Source organism: Notolabrus celidotus, chromosome 12 (assembly GCF_009762535.1).
Source record: "Notolabrus celidotus isolate fNotCel1 chromosome 12, fNotCel1.pri, whole genome shotgun sequence".
In the NCBI taxonomy this organism is placed as follows: Eukaryota; Metazoa; Chordata; class Actinopteri; order Labriformes; family Labridae; genus Notolabrus; species Notolabrus celidotus.
Genome location: NC_048283.1, coordinates 21,338,318 through 21,362,112, shown reverse-complemented (window position 1 = coordinate 21,362,112; position 23,795 = coordinate 21,338,318). Strand labels below are relative to the sequence as shown.

At 40.7% G+C, this 23,795-nt stretch overlaps 1 protein-coding gene across 2 annotated transcripts in view; it reads left to right on the top strand.

The window, feature by feature from the left end:
- Positions 1 to 23,677, top strand: part of chn2 (chimerin 2) — a 28,877-nt gene extending 5,200 nt beyond the window's left edge. For both annotated transcript variants that reach the window (XM_034698447.1, XM_034698446.1), the window contains 12 exons: positions 4,390 to 4,428; positions 7,482 to 7,537; positions 10,642 to 10,673; positions 10,880 to 10,993; positions 11,096 to 11,366; positions 17,899 to 17,982; positions 18,945 to 19,029; positions 20,219 to 20,392; positions 20,513 to 20,590; positions 20,809 to 20,946; positions 21,037 to 21,142; positions 22,316 to 23,677. In XM_034698447.1, coding sequence (XP_034554338.1) covers positions 4,390 to 4,428; positions 7,482 to 7,537; positions 10,642 to 10,673; positions 10,880 to 10,993; positions 11,096 to 11,366; positions 17,899 to 17,982; positions 18,945 to 19,029; positions 20,219 to 20,392; positions 20,513 to 20,590; positions 20,809 to 20,946; positions 21,037 to 21,142; positions 22,316 to 22,487 — 1,349 coding nt within the window. In that variant the 3' untranslated portion in view covers positions 22,488 to 23,677. The remainder of the gene's footprint in view (positions 1 to 4,389; positions 4,429 to 7,481; positions 7,538 to 10,641; positions 10,674 to 10,879; positions 10,994 to 11,095; positions 11,367 to 17,898; positions 17,983 to 18,944; positions 19,030 to 20,218; positions 20,393 to 20,512; positions 20,591 to 20,808; positions 20,947 to 21,036; positions 21,143 to 22,315) is intronic.
- The last annotated feature ends 118 nt before the right edge of the window (positions 23,678 to 23,795 follow it).

Genomic DNA, 23,795 nt, shown 5'->3' with positions numbered 1-23,795 from the left:
CTGCACAGATAGTCTCAAGATAGGGTTCAGTGAATTATTGTTAACATAACTTGCAAGTTCACATTGGGTTCAAATTTACACAGATCATTGCAGCGTGTGTCCCATAAACAGAGGCAAAAGTCATCTTTGCAGTGGTTGCTGGTTTGACTCCTGGCCTCAACCCTTTGCTGCATGTCTCCTCCCGCTCTCCACTCCCCACATTTCCAGTCTTTCTTCAGCTGGCCTTTCCAATAAAGGTGAAAATGCCGATAAATATAACTTACAAAAAAGAAAAATATTTCTTTCTGTAGTGTCTGAACTCATCTCAAATGTGTTTCACTTTTTAAAATAGTACTTCCTCATTTCTCTTTGGCATAACCGAGATAAGAAAAAGGCATCATCTATAAACACTCAAAAACTCACCTGACTGTTGAGACCGTGAATCTCTGCCTGTCAGACAAAGGTTGAGACATCAGAGATTGCATATATAGTTACAATGTACAACAACCAATCAATGTCTACCTCTTGATGGGAAATGGAAAATGAAACATGATCAGCCTTATATACATTATATACCCGACGCACTAACGTTCTTTACCCACAAGCAGTAAGTGAATCAACCCCAAAGTAACATGTTATTACATTGTGAATAATGCAACACAACACAAAGCAGTCTTTTACTCTCTTCTGAAGGTGTTCTATGCTTGTTTGTGGAAATTGTGCACTAGAGGTGTTGTTGAATGTGCTGTTTTTTCAAGTCAAAATGAAACTATTCTATGTTGTACTGTCACCTTAAATACTTCAGTCACGAGTTTTATTTAGATTTTCAATCATTCAAGCAGGATCAGTCAGATGACAACACAGAATCAACTTCAAATCCTCTGTTGACTGTTCTTCTCACCACAAATGGGTAAATCTGAAATGATTCTGCTCTACACTTGCAGTTGTCAGCCTCATACTCATAATATCTAAACACAACTTAGTGTTTTAAGTGCTGTAGTTGAATGTGCACAGACTCCAGAGCAGACGCTATCTCAAGAGATAAAAGTCTTAGGCGTGCTTCATCTTCATTCATCACATATTCTCTTTGTCACCAAAGCAAACACCTGCCGGTAATTATTTTATTGAGTGCCTCTGACTGGTGAGTAATGGAGGGCAACACAATTAATAGATGTTTCTTCAGGGGGGGAAGAACCCTCTGGCTGCTCCAGAATTTTAAATTCTCCCTCATCATCAGACACAGCACAGACTCCCAGCTATTTACACAATCTTTTTGATGTTCTTCCTCCTGCGTGTGTTTATGTGCGTGTTTGTGTGTGCACCCTCTTGTGCACACGTGTGTTGCGGTTTTTGTGTTGTTATGTACACTGTAGCAGCAGCAGCTATTCATGTGTATGCTTGTGTAAGTGTGTGCCAGTGTTTGCATCAGATTCAACCATTAGGAGCTCCTCTTTTCTGAGCCGAGGCTGCAGCAGGATTCCAGACTGAATGCCATTCTTCATTAAAATGAATCAGATTGAAAAGAGAATAGTTGGCAGCGCACCAGATGAAATCACATTCTTTAAACAAGCTGCAGTGGAATAAATCTTTCAGACTGTTGCCAGTGCAATACACAGTGACAAAGCCTCTCGGTTAGGACAATTTATTTTCCCGAACAGCTTGGCCACGTATCAACAAACAGAGTCCACAAACTTTTTATACGTATTAGAGGGCAGACTTTATGTGGAGGGCCACTGCAACAACATTTACTCTCAAAACACCCACTTCTTGTTTCAACATTTACATGATTATTCAACATTTGATCATATGCACCTGCCTTGTCTTTCCTGTGCAATTAAGATCAACTCTGTCTGAAGTGGTTGTGATGAGAAATAAAGATGAGCTTCTGGAGTTTCTGATTAAAATGCAAAACCCGTTCCAGAGACAACAGGGTGCAAAAAAAAAAAAAAAGCTTTCCCGTAAGTGCTGTCAAATAAACAGAAGAACACTCAAAGACTATATACACTAGGAGCACCAGTGCTGCGGTTTTGACTCTGATGAGCGAGTTTCACAATTCTGCTGCCCACATCCAACAAGTGCTCACTGGTTTTAACGCCCTCTCAGGTGTTTTTTTTTCACTGGGGTGTGGCTCTGTGTGATCTACTGATGGGTGTAGAAGAATGTTTGAAATGTCGAACATGTATCTTCTGGACCAACGTGATTCATTATGCACACAATCATTAAATTCTCTTAGATGTGGCTCTGAGAGTTTAATGAGTTCTCACACTTGGCAGATCAATGTTTGGTTTGCAGTATCATCTGCCTATGTGATAGAAATAGATATACTATATAGATATACCCCTATGATTGATGTGATTGGATCCTTTATGTACTTGCACCTTGTTAGGCATGCTTGCATTATGAACAGGTGCTGCACTAACTGTCAGTCTTTCTGTAGGTGAAGTAAAACCTGTCAATTACTAAAAAATAACAACATTAGTACCTGTTGGTTAAAGCTACAGTAAGGAGTTTTTAACTGGTTATAAAACAGACGGAAATTAATATTGATTATATTTGTGACCAAATGGGAACACCAGCTTAAAGATCTACTTTTCCTTTATCATTATTTAATTTCCTTGAACCTGCAGCCTCAGTGTAGATGTCAGATAAAATGATACAGCACAGGACAGACAGTTCTTATTTACATTATACCAGCCAAGAATGTTAATGGCTGAAGGGATACATTATACTGTTAAAAGACAGTAGGTTGAGATTTTCTGGGGGGTTAAGGCTGGTTTATACTTCTGCGTCAGGGCATGACGCGGACATGAGCACTCCATACTTGTGCGTCGATGTGTCTGTATTGCATAGTAATTCTCCGCCGAAACGCTTGAGGGTGTGGTCTCTCGTAGTCGGATCGATTGTTTCCGACCCGCTACGTTCTCTGTTTACATTTTCACAGCGATTACTAGCGTATTGTGTTACTGCTAATGTATATTGCTGTTTATCATACAGCAATGATTACAGGAGAGAATAGAGAGGACACATCGTAGCTACATTTTGGAGGTGCGTGCCATCTACATGCGTAGGCCTCTGCGTAGGTACGGGAGCTACGCAGACCTACGGCGTAAGCTAAGCCGTCAATTTGACTCAGAAGTATGAATCAGGCTTTAGAAATCAGTTCTTGTGCATATGCAGGATACGATCAGATATGTCTTTGTCCACAGAGGGCGCCAAAATCAGCACAAACCTAAAGTTCCAGAAAGTTAGAGTACTTATAGGAGCATCAAGGGATTGTTATTAGAGGGATTTTAATTAGTTTCTGCTGGCTGTAGTATTTTTAACTGATGAACTAAACAGAAAATAACAACTTATTTATCTTTAACTAAATTTGTTTCTAACTTTGTTTTTAGCTTGATACAATTGCTACCTCATTGTTTGAGTTTAAAGGATCATCCTTGTACATAATAGCTCCACAGATAGTCTCGAGGAGGGGTTCAGTGAATTATTGTTGACATTACTTGCAAGTGCACATTAAGTCTAAATTTACATAGATCCTTGCATATATAAGCTAACGGCTCTTGGTGTCCTTGATACAGAGCTGTGTTCCGAAGCTAGACTGCATGCCATTAACTGGAAATAACTTGATTTCCTGTTGTTAATGAAAGCTGCACTGCATCAAAAGGCTTCCTTGTTTATGTCATGGTACTTGTTGTGGTGTGACATGCAGATCATTATTGTATTCAGAGAAAATATGCTGCACCATTTGTCTCATAATGAGTCCCAGACAGTTGATTACATTACCGGCATTGTAGAACAGAAGCAAATTTGTCCGTACTTTTGACTTATTAAGTGACACATTTTATTACAAGTCATTACTTTAGTCAGTCGCTACTACAGTAAATTATCAGCAGCTACAGGGCATTTACTTCACCACCTCTCTAACTCTTTTTAAGCTAATCTAATGGCACACTTCATCATATATTCCAGGAGTGTGTTCATGTTATCATAAATCAGCCAGCACTTTTCCCAGAGGAAGGTCTGACTGTGGGTGGCAGCGTCTAAATCGTATTTACCCATGTTCATTTTTGATTGGTGTTTTTGAACTCTTATGTCAGATTACAGACATGCTTTTGGCAGGATTTAGCGAGCAAGTGATACAGATCAGGCATGTGCCAATGAAACAAGTGGACATGTGTATGGATCGTCCTTGAGTCAGAGGCACTGATTTGAAGCATGTTCATGGGAGCATCTCAAGAGGCAGCTGCACAGTGTGAAGCCATATGCATAATTATAACAGAGATAAACAACAGTGACACAACACGGTGAAGGGCTCACAGACATTCCACTGGGAGCAAGAAGGAAATGAGATGAGCGGCCACAGTCTGTTAACACCACTTCTAAAACCTGCTTTGTTTTTGTGTTTTACAGACCCTGAGGATTACCAACCGCCCATATGGAAATCATACTGTGAGTATTTAATCTATGTTATATTCTGATTAGCAATGTTTAAACTGACTTTGGCCTGTAGTCTGTGTCTTTAAATAACAGCCTGTTCATTCAGTATCTATAAATAACAGAGAGGTATTTATATACTTGGTAGAATTGGGTTTTGTAGTACATAGTACAATTAGACACGGTACAGGTTTAAAAAAGCTTCACACACACATGCACAACAAGGCACACACTCAAACACACTCGCCCACACATCACACTCTTACACTCTTACATGCACAAATGCAAAGCAGCAGTCTCTGTGTAAAATGGGTTACCATCGCTGGGGAAAATAAGATTTTCTACCTGCAAAGAGGCTCAGCTGAAATGGGGTCCTCACAACACCCACCTCATTATACAGTGTTTATTCACCATGTAGGAGGAAATGGGTTCACTCCACAGGCTATATTTGGTGCATTTGGCAAAGCAGAGCACAGATATTTTCAGGGTACTGTCCTGAAAGTGATTCCAGCTTAACCAATTACAACCTACAGATTATATACCTTTCCCCTGTAATTAAATGGCTCTTTGCTGAATCTTCTCCTGACTGCACTTGTTCTGTGCGGAGGTATTTTTAGATTCCACCATGTCACAGGACTGGATGATGTCCAGATCTTGCTGGTTAGGTCAAGCCGGTCTGACAAAAACATGCAAATTCACAGTCAGGAGTCTTCCTTCCCCCTGCCTGGAGAATCTGCTGCAGTCAAGACTTAGCTCAACCTCATACAGCGATTTCTGTGCTGCAAATCCACACAAAAGAAAGAGGGATGCAGAGTCTTCAGTCTGCATCCATTCTTCAAAGGTTAAAGCCTGATTATAAGCGATTGGCTTACAATATCAAACAGAAAAGATAATTATTATTGCATAATTTTCATAAAGACTGGTTTTTATATTTGGGGGTTTGTCAGTTAAAAGAGGAACTCTTATTCTGGGAACAAAAAGAATGAAAAGCAGGATATGAAGAGGGAAACCACACTCAGCCACTGATTCAATTTTTGTGGTGATATTTGTATTCAGTTCTGGCGCTCAGCAGAAACTGCAGCAGCATTGCAGCTTCTGTACCTCTCTCAATAGTAATTGTAATAGGAGTCTGCTAAGGTGTTTGTGGCGATTACCTTGCCTGCCAAAAATCCCTCAGTTCCATTTTCACTCTGCATCACTGATACACTTCAAGTTCCTGCCAATACTTTAGATACCTTCAGTGCAGAGACTTTGATTTGCACTGTGTATATTTATAAGTGCAAGTATTTGGGTTTTGCAGTCACCTAATGTGCACTTGTAAGTGCATCTGTGAGTGCACATTAGGTCGTAATTCACACAAATGCATTGCAGATATATGGCCCTTGTCAGAAACACTACTGACTGCTTAGCCTAGCACATAATAGCTAATGGCTTTTTTTGTACCTCGATACAGATCTGTGGTCAGAGGCTGGACACAGGGCTGTCAAGTGGAGATTGTTTTATCTCCTGTAGGGTGTATAAAAGCTGCACTGCATCATTTCACCTCCTTCCTCTTAAGTGTGTATTGTTATATGGTGGGGGAAAAAAAGTCAATAATCCCAATTCTGAAAAGTTGGGACACTGTGTAAGTACTGTTGAAACTGATTTTTTTTTTGTTTTGTTTTATGAAAAATATATATCTATTTTTAAGTTTATGCTCGCAAATCATTTAATAAAAAGTTGGGACAAGGACAATACAACACTGAAAAAGTTGTGTACTGCAAAAAAAAATTACAAATAATTTTGTTACAGTACATTATATACTTTAAAGATTCAGAGAATCTGGAGAAATCCCTGTACAAAAAGGGAAAGGTCAAAAGCACCTTCAAAAACCATTGTAAAGGGTGCTTGTGGCCATGCGCTCTAAGCACCCTGCATACAGAGGTTACAGTCCTCGTTGCAGGGGTCGTGGTTCGAGTCCCGACTGCAACCATTTTCTGCATGTCTTCCCCAACTCTCTGCTCCCCTGTTTATTGTCTCTCTTCAGCTGTGCTATCAGTAAAGGCAAAAAAGACCCCAAATATAACTTTAAAAAACAACAACCATTGTCTGTGTACAGTTTGTCACTGCATCCACAAATGTAGGTAAAAACTGTACCATGCAAAGAGGGAACCATATACAAACATGATTCAGAAACACTGCCAGCTTTTCTGGCCCTGAGTGCGTTCTGGCAACATGGACAACTGTCCTGTCATCTGATGAATCAAAATTTGACATTCTTTTTGGACATCATGGATGCTGAGTCCCCTGCTCTAAAGAGGAGAGGGGCCAACTGGCTTGTTATCAGGGAATAGTTCAAAAGCCAGCATCCTTGATAGTATCAGAATTCACAGGTGCCCAAGGCATGGGTAGCTTATACATCTGTGAAGTCTCCATTAATGCTGAACAACATGAACAGGTTTTGGAGCTACATATGTTGCCATACATATTTCAGCAAGACAATGCCACACCTCACTCTGCACATATTACAACAGCATGGCTCCATAGTAGAAGAGTCCAGGTGCTAGACCGGCCTGTCTGCAGTCCTGAGTTGTTACCCATTGAAGACATCAGGAAACTAACAATGCGTCAAAGGAGAGCCTGAACTGTTGAGCAGTTGAAATCCTATATTGGGCAAGAATAGAAAGACATTTCACTTTCCAAACTCCAGAAACTGGTCTCCTCTGTTCCCAAATGCTTAAAGCGTGTTGTCAAAAGAAGAAGTGATGCATTACAACAGTGAACATGCTCCTGTTCCAACTCTTTAAAAATGTGTTGTTGGCATCATATTTAAAATGAACATACATTTTTCGTAAAACTGTAAAGTTTTTCTGTTTCAACATTTGATTTGTTGTCTTCGCACTACTTTCAATTAAATACAGGGTTTCAATCATTCACAAAACATCAAATTCTGTTTTTATCAACATTTTACACAGCATCCCAACTTTCTTTGACTTCTTTAGTTATACTAAATGTGTGACAATAGCTTGTTCTGAACTGTGTTGAAAATCAGAGCAGTTTTAATCATTATGCATGTTTGTCTCCTACAGTGTACCAGCTGCAGCAGGAAGCCCCAAGGCCAAAGAGGACCACATGCCCTCAGGAGGTCAGTATGTGTGATAATGTGCTTACAACAGGTTCCCGTAGTTGGCTAATATTATTTGTTTGATATGTTTTATTAATGATTTAGTTCTAAAAATATGACTTACTTTGGCAGTGTCAAATACTAAGAAGCCCACTGAGTCTTCAGAGTCAACATGAGAACATGATATGCCTCGCATAAGCAGTCATAGCAGTTTGATATTCAACTTAATTTAATATTTTAGTCATTCATTTGATTTGTGACATCACTCTTTGATGACTTGAATGATTCTTTCAGCTTTACAACTTTACATGGAAAAAATGAAATATGCCTTAAAACACGTCAAAATCCTAATGATCATGAAACTGCAATACATACAGTATCATTCATAACTGTGCTGATAATGCATATTAAAGGCAGACTCAAGAAATGCCAGTTTTAAAAACAGCAACGTTTCCCTCTTTGTCTCATATTGTTATGCATCTTTGCAAACCTGCCTCCCTGCTGCTCCCAATTATTTTTATAGTTTTTTCTTCTATGCTTCTAAACCCAGTCTACCAGACATCAGCAATAGTAAGGCTGCTTTCGAAACAGCCTGCTACATACTCCCTACGAATGTAGTATGCAGTACGTACTGCATACTGCATACTGCATACTGCATACTGCATACTTCATACTGCATACTGCATACTGTGTACTGCGTACTGTGTACTGTGTACTGTGTTTGGGCCAGGCGTAGCTGAATTTCCGGTTTCAGAAAACAAAAGTAAACAACGGCCAAGCTGGTAGCGAATCTGCTTCTTTAGCATTCACTTGTGATTTAAAATGTTAACAAGTCGTTTATATGGAATTTAATAATTTTCACAGCACCTAAATACTGAATGCTCCTTGTCAAAAAAGAAAGAAAAAGAAAAAGTGGAACCTTAGTGCTGTGCATTGTGGGAAACAGACACTGGTTGGCTGCATACTGAGAAATTTTTCTGAATCAGTGCAGCATCTGGGTTGTTTTTGGCATACTGCAGATTTTGTTATTGTTTAAATACTGCATACTACATACTGAATTTTGGCCAAATCACTATGTACTGCTAATATAGTAGGCAGTTTCGAAAACAGCCTACGTCTTGCAAACTGTTTTCACTCAGGAAAACATTCACTGAGTAGTTATTGAGCCTGGCAGGTGAAAACTCAACCACTCAGTAACTTGCTTCATGAAACTCACACACCTCATGACTGTTAAAACTCCAAAAAATCAGCATGTTCTTCTCACTGTGAGGTTTGTTCTTTACTTGAATATTGTCAATCTAACAGTTTTCAATGATAAAAAGTTTGGCAGAAGTTTTGACATTTTATTAAGGTTCAGCTTGTGTATTTTGGTCTTTTTAAAATACCATACATTAGCAAAGGAAGTAGCTGTCAGTGTGGTTGAGTGCGCAGAGGGTCTGTGCTGACATCTGTCTTACAGAGAGAACTGCTAATTAGCTGTTACCCTGGATAGGTTCAAAGTGTTTTGAGGCCGCCTGAGAGGGAATTTTGTCCTCATTAGTCGTACCTTTTGATGTTATCCACTTGATTTGTCAAAGTGAGAAAGCTGAAGTTCATATCGGCCTCAGTTAATCTTAGTACATTTTGAGCATGAATTTTGACCTCTATTACTGATACAGGATGCTTACATTAGGAAGGGACTTTTCATAATTGGTACAGACAGCAAGCAGCAGATTGTTTCTATGTTGTTATGAACCAGGCTGCAACCCTTTGTTGAAAAATGAATCCACTGTGGAGGTGCACAAAAACTGCAGGTTCTACAGCGTCCACTTGAGGCTGGCTCCAAAAGTCAAGGAGACCCCAATAGAGCCCATATTATAATGTTCATTTGCACAGCAGAATAGAACACATATACAGCCTGGTACAAAAAAGGGTGTTGTCTCTTTTCCATTTAATTTTTTTATGAACCAGCTATTTGGGGTTCTTCTTTACCTGTCTTTAGCTTAGTTTGTTAGATCAAATATTTAGAACAGCAACTGCCATCTTTGGGCTTCATCATACTTCTTTAGGTTACTAAGACTATGACCATGTTTTATATATCTATGCTATCGTTTTATTTTTTTTATTTGACCTTTATTTAACCAGGAAAAAAACTCATTTAGATTAGAAATCTCTTTTTCAAGAGTGTCCTGGCCAAGATAGGCAGCAACACAGTTCCCAGGGTTTCTGACAGAGCAGCCATATACACATACACAAACACAATACTAGACATCTTGAGGACATCCAAATACATGTCATAACAGAATAAAACAACAAAATGAGTTTTCAAATAAACCAACATCGTAAGTACATCAGGCCGAACTCCTGCAGCCCAGTGTGTCCACCTCCAGCTCGTCCAGCATCACCCTAAAATCATAATGACACATTGCCTTTAAAACTGTCTTTTAACAGGGAGTAATTCACAACAAGTTTACACATACCATATAGTAGAGTAATGCAGGCAGCAGAAACACTGTAATGGACAGCGTAGGCTTTTATCTGCCAGTCTTGTATTGTACAGCCTGTCAAAAATGATGCATGTCTCGCCCAATCTTTATTATGAGGGGCTGAGAAAAAGTTGTGGGTTGGCTATGCAAGTGGCCACCCATTGCCTCAAAGCACTTATTGATGTTTGATGTATTTTCATAAATATATCTCTGATGTAAATGTGACTTTTAAAAGAGATCACCAATACTAAAAGTATTATTAAATCATTATTTCAGTCACATTCATTCACACTGATTGAGTTTCAAAGGAATGTCATTTTGATGTTTTTAATATCATGTACAAGATGAGACATGTATTTCTTATTTTACTTTCATTTGTGATGCCGATGCATTAGTAACACACTGATAACTGACTTCTTGCAGCTGGTTGCGTCTCACCAGCTGTTTTCTGGCACTGGCTGTACGTCATCTCCACACTCTGTGATTTGGCTTCATGGTTTGGTAGCTGTGAATAGATGTGGGGGCACATATGGAGATAATCTGTCCTGTGGTGTAGAGTCCTTTATCTTTCACACAGGCTCCAAGAACAATTCACAAAGCTATTAAACTCAGCTTTCATATCATAATCCTCCAGTTAATATATCCTCTTTTGTTTCACAGATGGAGGGCAGACCCAAATACTATGGCAGAGAGTAAGTGTGACGATTACTTTGCAGTGATTTATCTTTTTCTGCTTTGTGTCAGATGTGGTTAAGGCTCATGTGGGTGGATTTGTTGCATGTGATCATGTGTGCTTTTGCTTTGGTAAAGGCCTGAGCTGATCATTTGAAGTGTGAACCTGATGATAAAATATCATTGGAGGAAGATGTATAACAGCAGTGTAATTTTGTTTTCACAGATTTCATGGCATAATTTCCAGAGAATATGCAGACGAGCTGCTGGCGGGAGTGGAGGGTTCTTACCTCATCAGGGAGAGCCAGAGACAGCCAGGGACACACACCTTAGCTTTAAGGTACCAACACAAAAAGTATTCAACACAGAGTCATTTCATAAAGTTGTCTAGTCCAAATTCAGACTACATAATCTCCTTTCTCATCCTTGTATCTTAATCCAGGTTTGGGCACCAGACCCTCAACTACAGGTTGTTTTACGATGGAAAGCACTTTGTCGGGGAGAAGAGGTTCGAGTCTGTCCATGACCTCGTGACAGACGCCCTCATCACGCTCTACATTGAGACCAAGGCGGCAGAGTACATCGCTAAAATGACCACCAACCCCATCTACGAGCATCTGGGTTACACCTCGCTGCTGAAGGACAAGATGGTGCACAGGCTGAGCCGCGGCCGCACAGAACCACGGAGAGTCACCTTTCAAAAAGACGAGAGGGTGAGTTTTATGGCATCAGAACAGAGGATTATTCAATGGATGGACTTTGTGTTCCAGGTTTATATTTAGAGAATTGCACAAGGAAGAATGCTGTTGGAAAGGAGTTAGAAGATGTACTCTGATGTGTCCTTGAGCGAAAACTCTTCCTTATGTGAGCTGAAATGGTTGGTACATGAACCGTTTAGGAAGTGATTGAAAACTTGGAAAGTTTTCGATTATCATACAATTATTAGCTTCTGAAACTTAAAACTGTTACCTCCTTGAAAGTGCTGCCTTTTTATCTTTTATATGGCGTTAAGCAAAACAGGGGTATCCATTTATCTCTCAGATTTTACAAGGAGAACATCTCAAAACATGGGGGCAAAACATGTCAGCTATTGGTGGTGCATATGAACACCACCAGCACTTGTCAAATAAAATTAGTGTCAAATGGAAACAGTTTTACACAGCATGCCTATCCACATCCAAAACAACCCAAAAATATCTGCCAGTGGCTTTGGCTATGACAAAACAACAAACCTTGTCTTCTTTGTTTAATATCGTAAAACAACAACACCATACTGCAGAGTTACAGTGGGTTATGCTTATCTGTTCAAGTAACTTCCTTGAATTATTTTTGTTTATTTGTTTGTTGATTCACTGAAGGGTTGCCAGGCAAGTTCCAACACAGTGGAAAAGGATACATTTTAAAATATTCATACCTTGAATATACAGTAATATATCATTCACGTTTGGTCTGTAGATTGCAAAGCAAGACTCTGTACTGCTTTACACTCATCTAATTTCTAGTGAGTAAATGATGAATAAGGAGTTAAAGAGCTTAGTCATGATCACATTCCTGCAAAGAGGACGGTTATTGCAATGTAAATAATGTGCAGTATAAATGTTCTTGGTTGAAACCAAAGAACAAGTCAGTTATTCAATATTTCTAAGAACCTAAAAAACAGCCTTAAAAATGGGTTTCAATGCATCGTTAAAGAAGGACAATAAAGATGTGTTGCCTTTATTACTCAAAGATCTTCATAAAGCTGGGATTCATAGCTCTATTTCACGATAAGACTTTTCAGCACTATGTCTCATTGGGAAAAAAAACCTTCATCTTAGTACATGAGTAAAATCTCTGGTACATGTCCCTGGGCCTTTGACCCACACTATGTAATATCTTGATCTACTTCCATCCCGCTGAACATTAGCAGTACACTCTCAGTGGGATGAGAGGACACTTTGTCCTGCCAGTGAGACGAATGTTCTCCCTGTAGCCCCTGGGTGTGTTCACTGCTGCCACGCTTTGTTGCGTCCTCTGAAAGGTAATGATGACCGAGGGGACTGGGACTTTGCTCTGCCTGCCGTGCATATCAGACACTCTCATCTTGGGTGAGACAAATTGCACATTGTATTCATTGAGATGTTGTAGGATTGAAGTCTGTGAATGATTTATCAACGAGGAACAAGGAAGGTCTGCTTCCTCTCTGGAGAATTATCTTCCCACTAGGGGGCAGTCTTATCTTGTTTCTTCTTCTTGAACTAGTGTCAACACACAGACTCACACTAAGCTCTTTTTTGTTGAGTATTTCTTGGTCTTTTCTTCTTCAGAGATCATGTATTTTATGATTTCTTTATGAATCTCTCTGCATGAAGGCTTGATTTGTAGCGCTGGGAATTCTTTGTCTTCAAAATGTCAGCCAGTACTTTGTCATCTTGACATTCCTTTAATGGCACATGACAGCCCGTCGGCAGGAGCACCAGTTGCAGTATTAATATCCATCTTCAGTTTAGTTTTGTAACATGAGCCCATAATGCAGCATTTTTGACCTGCTGGCTGTTCATCAGTCAGTAGCCCACTGACTATATTCAGATGGCCGCCATTTTCCTCTGACATATTGCACAGGGAGGGAAGCTCAGATGTTGTCATAATGCTGTGTTCTTGGATATTAGTCATGTAATGTAGGAAATATGACAAATTATTGTCATTTTAATGCTCTACATTGAGCAGCAGCTGAATTTATAATGAATATTTCAAATATAGACAGACAGAGGGACATTTTTCGTGTCAAACTATTGGAGAGCTAGCTATCGTCAGACGATAGCCAATGTTTGCATACAACCGCTTCTTGCTTTCAATATAGTTTGCTAAAAATTGATACCTTTTTCTGATGTATTTACAACACTATCAACAGCTATTTATTAAATGTTATTCTTTTTTTTTTCATTCAACCTTTATTCAGCCAGGAAGTCCCATTGAGGTTAAAATCTCTTTTTCAAGAGAGACCATCAACATTTCTAAAACATATTTAAATACACAGCTAGCTTTCAAGAAAACAACCACATGCCTCTGTTACCACATTCTTTGTGATTATATTACATTTACTCAGTGATATTAATGTATTATATTGATTTACCACTCGTTTACTAACTAGCTAACAGTCATGTAGGCCAGTTTTGTGATGATGGTTCACAGGTTTACTGATATTTAAAATATAGCTGAATGATGTAGGATTTTTTTTTCACTTTTTATTGTTTTATTAACTGCTAATCATGAAAGAAAAATTGTATAATAAAAAGCATCCATTAATGTGTTACAACCTGAAGACAAAGACAGCTTCTGATCTTCCCACCATAGGTGTTTCTAGCCCATTTTTTGGGGGTGCTGAAGCACCTCTAAATTGAATCCCTGCACCCCTAAAATTTGAGAGATTTTTAAAACAATTTTTACTGTATGTACTTTTTAACAAGCTAGAAAAGTTTCAAAACCATACAGTACTTGGTTGAAACGTAATATTTTATCAACAAAAATACAGCAGCTCCACCGCGTTTTACATGTTGTGCATTGCAATTCAAATGAAAGTCCAAAAAAATAACTCCAGTGTCAATTATTGGTATTTTTGGTACTCACTATAGGGGGCTGGTTTACTCCAGAAACATACATACTGTTTATATACAGTTGTGCTCATAAGTTTACATACCCTGGCAAAATGTGTGATTTTCTTGGCCATTTTTAAGAGAAAATGAATGGTAAGAGAAAAAGGGTTTTTTCACTTATGGTTAGTGGTTGGGTGAAGCCATTTATTGTCAAATAACTGTGTTTACTCTTTTTATATCATAATGACAACAGAAACTACCCAAGAAATCATAAATTCTGCCAGGGTATGTAAACTTATGAGCACAACTGAGCTGCTGTATCAAAATGAGTTGTCTTTCCCCAGAAATTAGGCTTACCATATGTTTCTCTTATGATTCCAATCCATTTCTCTTTTGCTGTGGCTCAGCATTTAAATAACCTTTATCAGATTTGATGGATTAGTCGCAGACTTTCCCAAAAAGTGTTATACTTCTCTTTCACAAATGTGGGAATGAAATTGCATTAAAATGCACAAAACAGTGAAATTTATCTTGCCCGGCTCAGCACCCCTAAACATCCGATCCTAGAATCGCCCCTGCTTCCCAACCTGAGCTTGTTGTCAGAGAGAACTTGCCTCTGTGTGAATATGATGTATTGACTTACAGTGGTTTAATATAACTTGCTACACATGCCATTTGCAATGCATAGTAAGCCCTTCAGGCAGAGAACTCCCCTCATAAGTGCTCTAATATTTGTCGAACACACACAGCGCTTTATTGAACAGCGTCATGCGCTGTTGCTCTCTGTTTGATTTTCAGCTTTGATGTTTGAAATTGTGTGGACTGTCGACTACATTTAACCTCCATTTGGAGAGTAAATCTTGAGCACACCTCTAATGTCACATTGTCAGTGATCTTCTGAAAAATGGATTTCATATTCCTCCTGCCAAGTTTGCTTCTCAAAGATCTGAGCCGTTGACAGCTGTGATGTTGGCACGCTGTAGTCAGACAGCACTTGAAAAACGCCTGCCAGTCACTTCTAACGGAGACAGTAAGGAGAAGAAAACTGTTTTCAGTCTGCTGAAATGTCAAAGCTGCACAAACCTGGCCTGATTGCTGAAATCTGTGGCTGCTTTTTGAACGTCATGTTTACTGATACACAGCCACGCCCGGGGGCATTACAGTCACAGTAGCTTCACTGTATCGTCAACATTCATGTGTGTTTACTCAGTGTCAGGTTGATTCTACCGTATTGCCATGACTGCAAATTCTTGTGTAATTAAAAAACTCCCAGGAGGTGAGTGGGGGGATACTTGACACAACCTGTAGATCAACCTCCTGAGTTTCCTGCTCTTTGCATGTGCAGGAATTTGCTCAGTGGTCAGAGTCCCTGCTACATTCCTCCTGATAGTCACCATGCTGGTTTAATGTCAGAGGAGCTGTTGACAGGCTGGTCCACCAGCATGCCCTGGAAAGATTTCCAAAGACTTTTTGGTTCGCCTTGTCAGGATCATTTCCTGTTTTGCCCTGAAAGTGCAATGCTTTAAAAATACAAAAATGCGGATTTAATCTGGAAGTTGGGAATTGTACAGTGATTGTCTCACAGCTCTAAGAGGACATTTTAAATGCTAATTTATTTTCAGCCTCAGACACAAAGTGAAAAAGTGTCTGTGTCTTTCATTTCTCCAATAATGGCTGATATCCTTGACTGTTTTCCCCTCCACAGTACATCTATTTATCATTTTGTTCTACATGCTGTTAGGGCTGTTTTGTTTCGGTTGTGTGTAGCCATATCCTGCTGTCTTACTGTGTCAGTGCCTACTGTGCTGTTTGCCCACGAGTCCGCACAGCTCCCACAAAGAGGAATAAAAGAGCCAAGCCACTGAAAAGAAAGCAGGGCTTGTTGTGTGACCACCTTTTGTGTCCTTTTTCCAAGCTCTTCTTTAAGAGACAAGAAGCCATCTGCCTGCAGACAAAGAGTCCCCCCCTCCTCGCCCTCCCTTTAGCCTCCTCTCAAGGCTAACATACCTCACGGGGCTCTATTCCTCATCTGTCCCTTTAGACTTAGCTGCATTGTATGGTATGGTATGTGTAGGTCTTTTTTTGAAGAATGTCAAACACAATGACAAATATCTTCACCTGTCCAGTCAATCTCTCAGCTAACAGCCAGTAAACTGTTGTCCTTAAACATTAGAGGCCAGAAACAAAAGCTGGTACACAAAAAGGCCCCAAGCATTTTTTCCACTTTGTGTTTGTAAGCTGCCAATCCTTTCATTTTATCTCAGCTTTGCAGTTGCCCTTTGGGTTTTTTTACGCCCTAGTGTGCCACACTGCCTCATATCTATCTCCACAAGTCCAATGCTTGTTGGCATACTGACCTTCTCCTCCTCCTCCATAAATAAGTTCACCCTTATTTTTTGTGATGCACTCCATGTTTCAGGCATACCTGTCCTGTAGAAACCGTTCTGTGTAAAATCTTGCAAATATTTGTTGTTTAGCTCGTAATTTGCTCGGCTGTCGTGTTGTGTGCCTCAGTTAAGATCCTCCTGCTTAATTAAAAATGCAGACCGCCTTGTGGTGCTGTTATCTGGTTGTTTACAAGCAGAGCTAATAGGGACAAATTCAGCATGAATGTAGCAACAGCCCCCCACTGGTAAAATACATGACTGCAGACCTGCAAATGAGCTTCCTTCAGGATTTTACTTGGATTTAGGCACTGCAAGATTATTCCCTGTGTAAGGATTATGGAAATAATCTCCTCCCAATCCAAGTTGAGGGTCTGGCCCTGCTGGTCCTCTGAGACAAACAGTTGTGATTGGCAGGAGGAGTCTGCAGCCGGAGTGTCTGGAAGAGCCAGTCTGGACGGCAGTGTGGGGAATTCCACTAGCCGACTGTCATAGCTGGAGGTCGGGGTCTGTTTTTATGATGAGGGCACAGTACAGAGAATCTCGGGTCAGTCTTTGTGCAGCCGAGTGACCTGTTTAGGTGCCGACCGGGTGTTCTGTCAGTGCAGTATTATCTCTAGTTAAGTGGAGTGGAGTGTGTCCGGAAGGCAGTGTGCTAATGGGAGTGCACTGTGTGCTATAAAGAGGGCGTCCGCACTATTGATCCTGCTTTACAGAACTGTTGAGCTGTGTGAAGTGGTCCTGACAGCACGGATCGCCCTCACGGTCAACCTCTTGGCCCCTCCCAATCAGGGACCCTGTTCTCTCTCTCTCTCTTTCCTTTCTGGGCGTGTGAAAGAGGGCCATTGTGTGAGGCACACTCCTGCCCTCAGGCCGCCCACTGCTGGTCCAGCTCCCCCTGCTCTTCTCGCTTGTTTCTGCTGGATTCAGAGCAGATGCAGAGCCAGCTCCGTGTTGACTGTCATCAGTCGCCCTCTTGGGTCAGAGGGGAGTGGAGCGTAGCTGCTGCCTCTGCGCTGGGCTGTTGTCGGCAGCGTCTGCTGCACAGCACCCAGACATACCCTACACATCTTTCCTCTGAGGAGATGGAGAGTCTTTGGGAACACGAGCAGTCGAACATGGAGGCTGTGGAAAACAAAGCAGTTCCAGGAGGGGACCTGATCACCCACAAAGTTAAAAGACACGAGAGGAAGCATCAGGAGCTGCTGGCTTTGGCTCTGGGAGTCAAACTGGGGAGTAAAGGGACACTGCTGTGGAAGCCTTTTAAACTGTTGGCCTCCTGTCCACAGATCTCCTCACCTCTGGTACGAAGGAGTGCCTTGAAAGACACAACGGAGAAGCAGTGCTCCTATGAGAAGATACACAACTTCAAGGTTTGTTTCTTGTTTTTACAATCAACAGATTTATTTTTCAGTTCTCTCTCAGCTTTCAATGAATTACTCAACAGTGGTTAAAATATCATTAAGAGAGAGAGATGCATTTACAGATGTGGTTTTTGCCTCAGATGTTTGTAGACCAAATTGTGTTTGTGTGAACCCATGCAGCTGACACCCACGTGCACTGAGCGGAGCTAATAGACACACTGCAACACAAGCCATTAACAGCTGAGAACATTGATTTTAAGGCTCTTCAATCCATTTTTGTTTGAGGCTGCTCATTTTGTAAAGCAGTTGAGAAGTGTTGTACAGTACACTCATGTCTCAGTCAGAGGGTGTAGGTGCATTAAACACTGTGATGAGTATAATGGAGGTATTTGAATATATAAAGGAGCATTTGGGGATACTTTGCCTCTGGGCTCCCCTGCATTCTTGCAATTGTATCTTAGGTTTCAGTTACCCGGCTGGTTATAATGACCCCCAGCTTTTTTTACACTCCCCTTTGAAAAAGAACAAAAAACCTATCCACTCACCACCTGCCGACTGCCCTCTTCAATCATCAGTCTACCTATTCACAGTCAGGTGTGTGTGTGTGTGTGTGTGTGTGTGTGTGTGTGTGTGTGTGTGTTTGCCATCTTATCTGTGTGTTTTAGGGTGAACAGTGGGTCTACATCTGTTATTTTGACTTGCAGGCTCGCTGCTGCGCTCGCCTGCATGTATCCGATTCCCCTGCAGCAGATGCCAGACACATTATTGTAAATCCTTTAATCTGCCTTGTATATACAAATGCTCTCATTTGGCGAGGGGCTACCATCCACTGTAACCGTGGACCAACATGTAATCTCTATCTAGTACATGAAAAAGGGAGCTACTATAATTTGGACTGTATGAAGAAATGACTTGCTGTATCCTATGTACGTGTGTGTGTGTGTCTATAACCATGTTATCTCCTACCTCAGGTACACACCTTCCGAGGACCGCACTGGTGCGAGTACTGTGCCAACTTCATGTGGGGTCTCATTGCACAGGGTGTGCGCTGCTCAGGTAACTAAACACTCGTCATCTACGTTGCATGTCATAGATTATACACAGGATGTCACATTAGTTTTGGATTACACAAGTAGTGTTCAATCTGAGGCCTACACTGTGTCCTGTTACGCATGTCTCAGTTGCGTAAGTGCGTATGTTTTTTCCTCTGGTGATTCGATTATGTCACTTATTTTCCTTTTCCTACATCTGTGACAGACCAGTTGAGATCCTCCTGTCAATGATTCCTCAAATCCAGGCTCAGACACTTTTATTTGATTAAAGATTTAAGTGTTATCGTTCTATCAAGAATACTGAATAACTTTAATGAATAACAAAATGAAAGGCAACTTTTTACAAGCTATTTTCCAGTCCCCTTATAACTGGTAAGAGATGCCATGTGATTCAGCAGACTGAAGGCATTTATACCCCATAATAATATATGATACAGAAATGAAGAAAACATGCAATGATAAATCTGACATGGTATGATGTTTTCTCATCGTTTGCTAAATTTAGCAGCAGAACTAACTGATTGATTGCCTTTTGGAGTTGAGTTGAATTTTGAAGGCCTCTCTGGTCACAAGATTCGCTCTCCGCACACACACACAGCCCTGAAACCGATGTGCGCATCACTGGACTCGCTCGCCTTCCTCCTAAACAGAGTGTTTGTTGTTGAGACATTTGCCACGCTGATAAGCCAGAGGCGAACACTGGTATCATCAGACACCTCATGTGCTATGGGAAAACAGGAGTGACTTTTTTTTATTCCCGTTCACTCCCTCTCTAGATTTTTTGTTTCCTTATCTCCTGCTGCACTCTCTGTGTGAGCGTCGACTGAGAGCGCGGACCGCAATCAGCTGCTGGAGGTTAACGCCACTCGAGCTGTAAAAATGTCTGAGTGATGAACGTTTTCCAGTCAGAAAACCCTGTCTACTTCTATCTTCAAAAACCTCTCTTCCTCTTTGCTCATGCCAGCTGTTCTCCGCAGCTTAAAGCACCACAAAAACCTCCACCCATGCTGCAATGTTTGCTGTTATCTACCTCTTAGACAGCACAGCAGCGTCTGACACTGATGTCTGACCGAGCCGTTCATCACCGACTCCAGGGAACCTTTTCAAACATCCGTCCAAAGTCAGCTGTGCGTTATCTTCAGTCTGAGTAATCCCTCTCTCTGTTTCTCTTTGTCCATCTCTTGTTCCTCCAGATTGTGGGCTGAATGTACACAAACAGTGCTCCAAACTGGTGCCCAGCGACTGCCAGCCGGACCTGCGCAGGATAAAGAAGGTGTTCAGCTGCGACCTCACCACACTGGTCAAAGCTCACAACACGACACGGCCCATGGTGGTGGACATGTGTATTCAAGAGATAGAGCTGAGAGGTAAAGAAGCATTAACAAATGATCACATTTAACCCCAAAGGGAGAAAAGAAAGTAGAGCATAGTTAATACTGAACTGAATAAGTCCATAAAAACTAAAGTTTCGGCATGTTTTGTTGCAGGTCTGAATTCTGAAGGTCTTTACCGAGTTTCCGGCTTCTCAGAGCACATAGAAGACGTCAGGCTGGCCTTTGACCGAGGTTTGTTAACATCAGTTTCTTTTGCCCCAGGATCTAGGTCTCTGAGGTTTTAGTTCACGAGGTGATCTTTTTGAATAAGATACTTGTTTCAACTGAAGTTCAGGATGACAAAAGAAGCACTCTTATATTTTGTGACGTAAACAAAAACATTCAGTTCTCATTTGGAGTCGAATTTGACATTACATGCAAGTCACTGATTTTCTGCTTTTCATGGACAGATGGGGAAAAGGCTGACATCAGTGCCAGTGCCTTTGCAGACATCAACATCATCACTGGTGCTTTGAAGCTCTACTTAAGAGACCTCCCCATTCCAGTCATCACGTTTGACTTGTACTCCAAATTTATTCAAGCTGCAAGTGAGTGCTCCTCCTCTCCACGTTATTGCATGCCATGACACTGTGCCACTGCAGTTCTCTGATACTTATCCTGTTGTTTATGTAATGTAGAAACTCCAAGTACTGAATCCAGACTGGAGGCCATACATGAGAGTTTGCTGCAGCTTCCCCCAGCCCACTATGAGACCCTACGTTACCTGATGGCTCACCTCAAGAGGTCAGTTATTACACACAGTTCATCAAGACAAGCTCTTTTATTTCATGAAGGAGGCTGGTAATGTGTGTTTTCTAGTGCCTTAGTCAACGAGTTGCTTTCAATATGCTTCATCAAAAAATGTGACTGATTTGACTTAGTCACAACTAATCACTTGAAAAGACCAAACAAGATGGAACCAATTTAAGAAGTGCTGTAAAGGATTTATTCCTTATTTTATAATGAAAATGTGCTGTTAATTTTGCAAGTCAGTCATACATATGCCATTCCATCGTCAAATAAACTCACACCACTCTTGTGTTAGTCCACTGTTGAAAATAGTCCCCATAATATTCAATCATCAATCAATCTTTGTTTGTATTGTGCCAAATCCCAGCAAATGTTATCTCAAGATGCTTTTACAAACATAGCAGGTCTCGACCATACTCTATGTTAAATTATTAACAAAGACCCAACACCAAGACAGGATATGATCCAGTCCCCTCTTACCGATAGGACTCAATCTTATCTCTTCTTAATCCACCGTGAGCATTGCACCTCGCAGTATATAGCTAGTTACAGCAACAAGGAAAAACTTTGTTTTAAAAGGCAGAAACCTTGAGCAGAACTAGACTCATGTTAGACAGCCATCTGCCTCGACCTAGTTGGTGGTTGAGATAGGATCGCAGTGTGTCAGTGCGCCATTTCCCCCGACAGTCTAAGCCTATAGCAGCATAACTAAGAGCTGGTCAAAGCCTGTGCCAGCTCTCACTATAAGCTTTATCAAAAGAGAAAGTTTTAATCTTAAAAGTAGAGAGGGTGTCTGCCTCCCGGACCCTGACTGGTAGATGATTCCAAAGGACAGGGGCCTGATAACTGAAGGCTCTACCTCCATACTGTTAACACTAGGGAGGAAGAGTACAGCGACCTGCTGTTTCAAGAATGATTTAGCCTTTTTTTAAGGGATGCGTACATGTGTTGAACTGACTGTGCTTTATTAGTTTTGGTCTTTTCATGGGGAGTGTTGAAAACAACAGAATTATTGCACATTGCCAGCTGTATCCTTGAATTTAATGTTCCAGAGATGAATCACCTCATGACAAAGAAATCAAATCACATTCAAATACCTCTCTGTTATTGTATTTTGCTGACTTAGGCCCTCCTTACAGACTAGTTATGCAGTCTTTTTTTTCACAGGGTGACACTGTTTGAAAAGGACAATTTAATGAGTTCAGAGAATTTGGGGATTGTCTTCGGTCCAACGCTCATGCAGCCGACAGAGCTGAATGCCTTGACAACCCTGAATGACATGAGGCTGCAGAAACTCGTGGTGCAGCTCATGATCGAGCATGAAGATGACTTGTTCTGAGGACTGAGGCATGCAGGCCTTTCTACGGACACGAAGGACAATAATTTATTCAGTCAAAGAGGAAATTCAAGCCACCTTGATTCTAATGAAGTCTCTGAAAAGTTTCTAATCATAATGAACTTGAAACGCTTTTTTTTCTCGCATGACTGTTTCAGTTGGAGTTTGTTCAGTGTTGACATTGTCTTGTTGCTGTATGTTTCCGGTTTTATTTTTGTTCAGTCAAAACCATCATTTTATCAAAGAGATATGATCCAGTATTTTAACTTTCTACAGTACTGTTCCTGCTCACTTTAATTTGAAGACTACCTGGTGTAGACTCGGTCGTGACAGCCCTGTGTGAAATCTGCCCCTGGCTGGTTATCAATCAGTGGTACTGGTGCTGTCTAAACCAACCTCACTGCAGCATTCAAGCTAACCTCCCATAAGACATTTGTGATTGACATTGTGATTTTAGTGGGAACGCTGTTTTGAACTTAACTGTCCATGAAATCAGATCATGTAATGATCACAATGATAACTGTGTGTACTAAAATATGAGACGACTGGGCGCTCATGAAGCACTTTTTTGAAACAAGTGTACAGATTACTTTTGTAAAGATGTTTATTTTTGTCTTTCGCTCTGCATCATGTTCTTTTGTCACATTAATATAAACCGTTGAAAAGATGTGTGTTGAATTGAGGTCTGAATACAAAACTGTTCACAGGAGGAAAGAATAAGAAGAGAAAAAGTTTGTGGACATACTGTTTTTATTTGCACTGTGCTCATTGTTCAAGTGAGGAATACAACATTGGGTCTGTAATCGGTCTTTTAAATTCATGTCATTCTGCAGACTGCAAGACATGAAAAACAACATGCTTGTTTTCAGTTTTGTAGTATTTCTGTTTACATGCTGTAATCTAGGAATTATACAGGTGAAAAATAACATCTGTAACCCTTTTTCCTTTTCCTTTTGTTTATGCCAGTAACATGTCTGGGTGCAGCTGTGGTGTCCTTTCACTTCACTAAGCCATAGGAGTGAGCAGTCACACTAGAGCTGTGCTGAGTGTGTTTCTTTTTTGGTTGATTTAACGTGATTTAGTAAATACTTTCTACAGATCCATTCTATCAAAAGGTATTTTTGTGACGGTTGCAATTCAAATGTAATTTATCAAATGATGATTTATTAAAGGAGAGAAACCTTCAGTTTAAACTGTGTGGCCTGTGTCTCCATGCGATATAATATAACCACAATGTGAGAGCTATAGAGAAGGTTCAGTCAGAAGAAAAGCCTGTCCCTGTGTTTGTGATGATTGTTCATAGCCTGAGGC